We start from the raw sequence: 9,009 nt of genomic DNA, 5'->3' as shown, positions 1-9,009 counted from the left end.
AAAAAACAAGGCAAAGGAGAGCCTTGACTGAACAAGATGTAACTGTAACTTGGCACGGATGTTTGTGGTCTTCAAGCTTAAAAGCTCTGGAACATTCTGGTTCAGGGCTCGAGTGTGGGGTGCAGTTCAGCTCTTGAGTCCATTGTGTGGCCCTGATGGGTCAGTAGCAGCTTGATTGCAATACAGTTTTTGTCATCTGCAATGACCTGGTGCTTGTGTTGTGTTGACTCTAAGTGGACCCTACTAACATTTGGTGCATTGGCCAGGACGACGGATGTTTTCTGGGGTCCAACAGGTGACACGCTTCCCTCTCGTCTACAATAATAATGGATCAAATAAAGAGATTTGAAAGTGTGTGTGTGAGTGATTGTCAGAAGCTAGACATCTGAGAGGAAGGAACTACAACTGAGAAAATGCCTCCAAACATTAGCCTGCAGGCAAGCCTGGGAAGGCTTGTCTTGACTGATGATTGATGTGGCCAAGCCCATCCCATGGCGGGCAGTACCAACCTCCCAGGCAGGCTGGTCCCAGAGTTGTCTAAGAAAGCAGCCTGAGCATGCCATGGAGAGCAAACCAGTAAGTAGCATCCTTCCATGGCTTCTGATTCAATGCCTACTTCCAGGTCCCTGGGTGGATTCCTGTCCTGACTTTCTTTAATCACTGGCTGTGATACAGAAATCCCTTTCCCCCAAGTTGTTTTTGGCAACACTGTTTTATTACAGCCATGGAAACCCTAACTAAGATGGTAGGTAAACAACTATACAATGTTGCTGGCACAGTGTAAGGTTAGAAGAAAGGTTGGCAGGTGAGGGAAAGAGAAGGAAGGATCAACTATGGATTTTAAAGCCACATTTAAAAATTAATCTTTTTTTTCTGTGCTGGGAATCTAAACCAGGGTCTTGTGCATGAGGGGTGGGACGGGCAGGTATTATAGTATTGAGCTACATATTAACTAATCTATATACTAGCCATATTTGGAGTCTTTACTTTGCTGTTTATATTTATCCTTTCAATAATGAAGCATTTTAAAGGTTGGTTGTATTTAATGACCAGATTTGAATTTCGCAACGCTTTCAAGTATAGCAGCTTGCCTTCAAGTTGGGCAAGCTAGGAACTTGGTCTTCCTTATCCAGGCGGCTTCATAGGCAGGCAGCGCCCTCGTGGACTTTGCAAGCCTCCTTTTGGGTGAAAGGTTCCATTTCTCAGGCCAGAAGTGGACAGCCTAGAGCAAGCCAATCAGTGTATTCATTCACAATCAGAACTTTCTGTATGAAACCAGAGTTGATGTTTTTGACCCCTCTGAGGGATATGAGAGTTAGGAAGCATGCCTTCATTCTGGGGGCAGAACTGACATGAAAGAGAGGCAGGGATGGACAGAGCTGAGCCATAGTCCTGGCAGGGTACATTAGTCAGGGGTCTCAAGAGGAAGACCACTGGTATGAATATATATTAAAGGGTAGTTTGTTAGATTGGCTTACACCATCTGCTCTGTGTTGTGGTTTGGACTTTTGTTATGTATTGTAATACTAATACTGGCTTCCAAGGCCTGGTTGCCCCCAGGGAAAAAGAGAATAAATATGCGCACGTACACAAGTCATACTTCATGATCACCCTAAAACTATCCCTGATTGGTGAATAAAGATGCCTATAGCCTATAGATGGGCAGAAGAGAGATAGGCAGAGTTTTGGGTTCCTGACAGGGCCGGTGAGTTTGCTCCACAGGTAAAGGCACGTGTTGCCAAGCCAAGCCAAGCCTGAAGGCCCAAGCTTGCTTCCTGAGATCCACGTCTCAGGAGAGAGCGGACTCCTACCAAGGGGTTTTCTGACTTCAGAACGTATGCTGTGTTGTGTACATGCCTCTCCGTGACACACACAATAGAAATACTTAAACTGGTTGTGGTGGTGCACGCCTTTAATCCCTGCACTCAGGAGGCAGGTGGATCTCTGTGGAATTTAATCAGCCATGTCATATTGCTGAGAGGGCAGAACCTTGGTAATGTGATCAATTGTGCATTTGATGAGAAGAGAATCTGTCCCCTTGTCTTTCCACCTTCTGCCCTGGCAGCACAGGGTATAATTTTACTTCTGTGGAGCATGGCATTCAAGTTGTCAACTGGAAACAGCAGCCCTCATCAGACAAGTGGACCTTTCCTCCACCTTGACCTTAGACTTCTCAACCCATAGAATTAACAGAAAATGCAATTCTATTCTTCATAAATGACCCATACTTGTTATTATTTCTTATAGAGGTTTTGAGATAAGGCCTCTTAGTTGCACAGGTTACCTGGAACTCACTATGTAGCTCAGGCTGACCTTGAACTCATGGCTAATCTCTTACCTGCCTCCTGAACGAAGGGATTACAAACTTGTGTTTTATTTCAGTATCACAAGTTGACTTAAGACACATTCTGACCTTTTATAGAATTGCCCCTGAAGGGTTTTACAAGCTTTTAACATTTCTGGCCATTGACTGCTGATCAAACCCTGTCCCAGCAACTTGCTGAATTGTTAGATAATGATTCCACAAATGCTTGTTTGTACTTAATTATCTACTCTATTACCAAACTTTTCACTAGGTCCAACTGCAGAAACCCATATTACACCCAAATGTCTATTATCTATATGTAATGCTCCCAAAATAAATTCTCAGCTTTTAAACAGTATATAGATGGTCCTTACATTTTTTTTTGACAAATTCCATTTAGAATCTACCCCCACTCTCATAAAGCAATATTCTCCAGCATGTTATATTTAACCTTTCTTTACATTACTTCACACTTAATAGTGTTCAGTGCAGAGCCTGAGAGCCAAGCACACACCACACAGACAACCATCCCATTGACTGTTCAGTCTGGACAACAGTAACCCCAATCTTCAGAGACTTAAAGCTCAAAGCACAGGGCTGGAGAGATGTCTCAGTGGTTAAGAGCACTGGCTCTTCTTCCAGAGGATATGGGTTCAGTCCCCAGAGCCTAGGTGATGGGTCCCAACCATTTGTAACTCCAGTTCTATGGGATCTGAAGCTATCATCTGGTCTCCAAAAACACCAGGCATCTGTATGGTGCATGCAGACAAAATACTCATATGTAATTAAGATAAAAATACTAACAATAAACTCAAAGTTTCAATAAGTGTGTTTTTTTATGAGACTTCAGTTTTTGAAATACACAAAATTTACAGCACAAACACAATATTTACATTTCAAGTTCTTATTACGAAAATGTGTGCCATTTTGGAGGAATACTACTGAGATCATGACTGAAGATATCTTCCAGAATTCAAAACCACCACATAATGACATAACACAGCATGACCAATATCAGGGTTTGCTTACCCACGTCAAAAATGATTCTCCCGTGGGCCAACAATGGCCCCGGGGGTCAAGTCTGGCTGAGGCCTGCTGCTTTTGTATAGCTGCAAACTAAAGCAGGTTTTCATCTTTTTATTGAGTTGCTCACCCCCCCCAAAAGGGGGGTGGGTAGGCAGTGTGGGCACATGTCCTAGCATTCAGGAAGCAGAGGCAGGTGAATCTCTAAGTTCAAGGCCAGCCTGGTCTTTAGAGTGAATTACCAAACAGCCAGAGCTACACAGAGAATCCCCGTCTTGAAAAATAACAAAGCAATAAAATAAAATAAACCTCCCAAAACACCAACAATAATAAATGTTAGCAAGGAAGACTATTTGACAAAGATGGATGTATCTCAAGTTCTTTACTGTTCTTTGACAGAAGTTGGTTAACCCCTGCTCTGTATAAAGTAAGCAGGGTGGGCATTGGAAGGTATCATGGGTTTCCAAATGGACACCATCACTCGCTGGTGCCATCAGCACTACTCATTTCTGAAGTGAGGCACTTTTGTTTGTATGTACATTTCCACGACATAATTACATCCGGTGAGCAGCACTGCTACGTGACACTAGCCCTTCGCAATCAGGCCCGCACACGAGGTCACAGTATTCTTGGGGAATGAGTTAAACAAGCTCAAAGCACTTTCAACGTCAATCTCGAGCTCTTCAGTAGTTGTTAGCGATTCAAGACCACTTGACTGTTAATAAAAATCAATAATTTAGATAGGCTAAAGAAGTAATCGTTCTATATTATTTAAATAAGATCTATACAAATGTTTTGACATCCTGATTTGTTATTTTGAGAAGTGAGAATGACTAACTTAGTAGCCACTTATTGTTTTTTAAAAAAAAATGGGAAATGGATCAAAGGAGGAGACAAGCCAGAAATTATGCTGGAAAGCTTTGGAATGCAAAGACTGGGGCCCCTCCGCACTTGCTTTCAAGATGGACTGGTTTCTCAGTCTGCAGTAACTGGGGGAAGAAACCAGCAGCTTGTCAGGGAGGGTTTGTCAACAAGCCGACAGGTCCTTCGGCAAATCCTTTAAAAGTACAAGCTGTACAAGCTATTGACACAGGTTCTTAGTGTGCTGAATAATTCCAGGTCAGTGGGCTCTCTTCCCATTGCAGAAGAACCCGGTCTGCACGATGTCCCTTCTCCCCACGAGGCTGCCTCTGTGCCACATCACAGGGACTCCGCTGTGGTGTCGAGGAGGGAGATGTTCACAGATGCTGAGGTAGGTGACTTTCAAATGAAGATCTTCTACACCCTGATTCGGTCTGGACTAGCTTCTTTGTGTATCCTCCTCCTGGGAAATATCTTTCGCTTCAGAGCAATTATCTATGTGATGGAAGACAGAAACTAAAATATTGGTTTTCCATATTGATGGAAGACTATTAAGTAAAGCCAGCTTTCTTCTGTGACCTGCACATTCTTGATCATTGCCATTGACTAATACAACAACAAGAACACAAAACAATAAAAACAAAACAAAATAAAAACTTCCTTCTAGTTTTGCTTTGGGACATACTCAGCCCTTAGTGTATGTTCACAGATATGCAAGACTAAACTTATGGTGGCCCACAGGTCATTTTTTTGAAGATCTGTAGTGACCGGATTTTATATAGCCATTGCTAAGGGCATTTACTTTCAAGATCTTTGTCCAGTTTTTATTTTTTTTAATTGAAAGGAACTGCCTCTGTTTAATCATTAGAACACTAATTTTGGGTTTGAATAGATACTTTCTTGTAAGACAGCTAAAAAAAAGGATATTAAATTCTATCAGTTTTTTTTTTCCTTCCTTAACAACAGTTATTTGAAAACAGAGACAGTGTTGGGAATGGGGTGCAATGAGAAATGCTCATTTCAAGTGCTGGAGAGAAGACTCAGCGTTAAGAGTCCTGCCTGTTCTTGAAGAGGACCTGGGCTTGATTTCCAGCACCCATATCATGGCTCACTCCTTCTGAACTCCAGGTCCGGGTGATCTAATGCACTCTCCTGGCCACCTCTGGCACTGCACACACATGGTACATAGAAACATGCTGGCGAAACACCCACACAAACAAGTAATAAAATATAAAAATAAGCAAGTAATAAAAAATGTTTTTAGGACCTGAATAAATACTTCTTTTCTCGAAAACACAGCTACACGTGCTGTAAGTAAAATGGAAAAGCTGACCACCGTTGTAAACCTGCTACCAGGGAAAAACCCAACTCTGTCTCTAGGGTTTCCACCTGGATTCTACTGTTGACTTTATCTTCCTGTCTACGCAGGACCAGCCCGCTCCCTTCAGAGGCGGAGGCTGGCCACGCCTTTTGAGCAACCCCACTAATGATCGGAGGAAGGAGCAATGGTTGCTTTTGTCTGTGAGGGTGGTAAGGGGTGGGACAGAAGATGGACACTGATTTGGTAGGAGAGCAAGGTGCTCCCTTCCCCTTCCCTCCTGCCTTTCTAGTTCCCTGCTCTCTCCTGGGACAAATGACATAAGAGAAAGCTCGGCCTCAGTGCTCCTTACAACACTTCCAGTGGCTTGTTTCAGATGAGTCCCTCTCCTTCATCTTGAAACAGCTGAGAACAGGTTCCTCAGTTTTGCTTTGTGGTGTGTGTGTGTGTTTAAGTTCTTTTCTAAGTTTATTTTTTCCATCCAAGAACAGGGCAACGAAGATCAAGAACGTTCTTTGGTACTTTGAACGGTGCATGAAGGTCCGGTTGCCAGTTGTCCTGCCTCTCACTCAATCCTGGACTTTACTGTCTGGGTGTCACACCCTCCTTTCCAGTGTGTGTTTCCCGGGTGTGACAAGCACCAGCTCTACTCAGCAGCCACCTCCTGGGAGGCTGAGGAGTACCCCCTGCACCCCCACCTCCACACTGCCCCACCCTGCTTTGAGCTTGCAACAGTCAGGGCCCATCCCCCTCCCCTCCCTCAATCTTCTCCTTTACAGTATGTCACCCCTGCAGCTCAGGGAAGGCTCTGATCACTTTAGTGTTATTAGCACAACTTCCTCCCATTTCTGGGCCCTCATCAGAAGGCTGAATGCACGCCCAGGTGGACAGAAGTGAGAGACTGATGACGGAGAAGGAAGGACAAAGGACAGTTCAAAGGGACATGAGCAGGGGACTGCTGGTGTGTGTTCAGTGACACACAGGACCACCTGAGGAGACACTGAGGCTTCTCTAAGAAGGAAAAGTAAGAAAACTAGAACCAGAGAATGGCTCTAGGCACAGTATGGGTTGGAAATAGGAGCTTCTCGGTTACAGTCTGAAGTCTACAGAAGTAAAAAGGAAGACAGGATAAATGAATAAAAGTTTGCTGGACACACTGACACGGGGCTATAAGCTAATGGCTGAGCACTGCATGACGAGATGTGCTGGACACATTGACACAGACACACTGACACAGGGCTATGGCTGGCTGGGAACTACATGACTGGACATGCTGGACACACTGACACAGGGTGGACACACTGACACAGGGTGATGTGCAAATAGGATAAGTTTAAATGTTCTCTTTACACTGATTTACCTTCCCTTTCCTTTCCTTATTCTCTCCCCTTGGGAAGGGGGTTGGTGGTACAGATTTTCAACACAACCTCTAAGTTGCCCAGGCTATACTCAAACCTCCCAAGAACTGGGATTCTCCTCTTGACTCTTGGAGTGAGTTTATATAATTTCTGAAAGGCCATGCAGAACATAGAACACTTACCTGTTCAGCAAAAAATGAGAATATAGTAAATATAATCAACGTTGCTAGTACGCAGTGGGTCCAAAACTTCAGCTTGTCTCGATATGCCCGCCTGTTCAGAAACAGAAGTTATTCACTCATTTTTACAGAAATTCCCTGTGCATATGGTGAAGCAAAAAGATCTATTCAGTCAATTCTAAAATACTAATAAAATATACATTTCTAACACAAGTTCAGATCTGTTATTTTATAATAAATATTGTACTTCAGGTAGTACAGAAGATCAGACCAATATAAAAATCCAAGTGCCTCGAGGATTTTGGCTGAGAGGTAGAAGATTAGATCAGAGGATTATAATAGAATTATAATATCTAATTATTGTACTTTAAATTGAAAATAAATCTTGGTCTGTCTGTGTTGTTATTGGGGGACTAGCTAGGATAAAGAAAAACAGCCAGTGTATTAATTTCCTGCATAGTTTTATGTTAAAATGACCGGTACACATTTTGTCATTCCCACCACTGATTCAGACCACAAAACCCTCCACCCTTCACCTACAGCACCAGCATCTACTTGTGTGCTTCCCATAGAAAGTACACAAGATCCACTTCTGTGAGCTTCTGATGGCAGGTGGCGAGTGGCCAGCTGCCTAGGAGGTGCCATGGAAAAGCGCTCAAGCTGCCATTTACTCAACCGTGCCACTGAAGATAAAAGTCAGAAACTGGGCTGGGGGAATTCACACTTGGAAGCACGGGGAAGCTGAACACGGTGAGAAGCTACACATATAAGCTGAATCCGTCCGAGAATGAACAGGACGGGCAGTGAGAACACTGTCTCATTTATCCAGCTGCACCCACCGGGTTCTTCTAAGCTCTCAAGACCTGCCCAGTCTGCCCTACGACAGTATCGGCTACTTCTGTGTACCACTTTCATCATTCCCTTGAAGGCGGCAGATAGCACCAAAGCCTATAGCAACATTTTCTCAGCTTGGTTTTGACCAACAATCTAGTGTTTCCAGTAACGTATTTTATAAGTACTTTAATTTATGACTTTATTTGTTCTGTTATTATAGAAATGTCATCTAACTATTATCACATTGGAGCATGGAATCTGGGGGTTGGGGGTGGGTGCAATTTAAATCTGTGTTCCCAGGGTATGGTCACTCTTATTTGGCTCCAGAATAAACTTAGGTACTTTGACATTAGAGTTGTATTTTTGCAGACAGCTGCTAACCTGATTGTTTCTACCACTGAATTTTTAAGGTACTTTTCTTTATGATTTTCTTTTGTTTGATAACCACAGAAACGTCACGAAACCTTTCCACAAATGAACATATTATTTGGAAACCTAGATTCAGCCCACAGGCCACAGTCATTCTCATTTGGCTCAAGAGTAAACTTTTATTCCCTTTGGGGTGAGAGGTATGCTTCATAAGGACAAACATCAAGTCCAAATGTCACCTTTTCCCAAAAGAATCAGTGTTCCCATCCCAGGACACCAATATCATGGGAAACCTTACTGCCACACCTAATAGATTCTCTCTGGTGCCTCTCACCCTGAACAGAATGCAACCTCGAAGCCAGAACTATATATGTTTCATCCTGGGATCCCAGCACCCGACCTAGGGAGGCAGGCAAAGGGTTAAAGGTTTTCATAAATTCAAAGATAAAGTCACCCGACCTCGTGGCAGTGAATAAAAAAAATGAAGAAAGCACACAGAGCAGCTACGGAAGATGCTCGAATGTGTGAACAAGAGTCAGGCTTGGTCTGCCACTTGTCAGCTACTTCAGAGTGAGCAAATTACTCCCAGCTCTTATGAGGCCGAGGTTAGGATCAGTTTGGGCTGCAAAGGGAATTCTAGACTAGCATGAGCTATGTAAAGAAACCCTGTCTTAAAAATCAAGGGCTCAGCGTGTATCTTGGCTGTAAAGTGCTTGCCTAACATGCACAAGGCCTGGGGTTTGATTCTTGTCATTAAGAAAC

At 43.4% G+C, this 9,009-nt stretch overlaps 1 protein-coding gene across 6 annotated transcripts in view; it reads right to left on the bottom strand.

Annotated features, from left to right (window-relative positions):
* Positions 1–3,122: 3,122 nt before the first annotated feature.
* Positions 3,123–9,009, bottom strand: part of Gnptab (N-acetylglucosamine-1-phosphate transferase, alpha and beta subunits) — a 68,191-nt gene continuing 62,304 nt past the window's right edge. For all 6 annotated transcript variants that reach the window (XM_006513848.2, NM_001004164.3, NM_001364707.1 and 3 more), the window contains 2 exons: positions 7,048–7,138; positions 3,123–4,684 (listed from right to left, as the gene is read on the bottom strand). In XM_006513848.2, coding sequence (XP_006513911.1) covers positions 4,607–4,684; positions 7,048–7,138 — 169 coding nt within the window. In that variant the 3' untranslated portion in view covers positions 3,123–4,606. The remainder of the gene's footprint in view (positions 4,685–7,047; positions 7,139–9,009) is intronic.

Source organism: Mus musculus, chromosome 10, assembly GCF_000001635.26.
Source record: "Mus musculus strain C57BL/6J chromosome 10, GRCm38.p6 C57BL/6J".
In the NCBI taxonomy this organism is placed as follows: Eukaryota; Metazoa; Chordata; class Mammalia; order Rodentia; family Muridae; genus Mus; species Mus musculus.
Note: the sequence above shows the minus strand (reverse complement) of the source record. Positions and strands in the feature narration are given on the sequence as shown.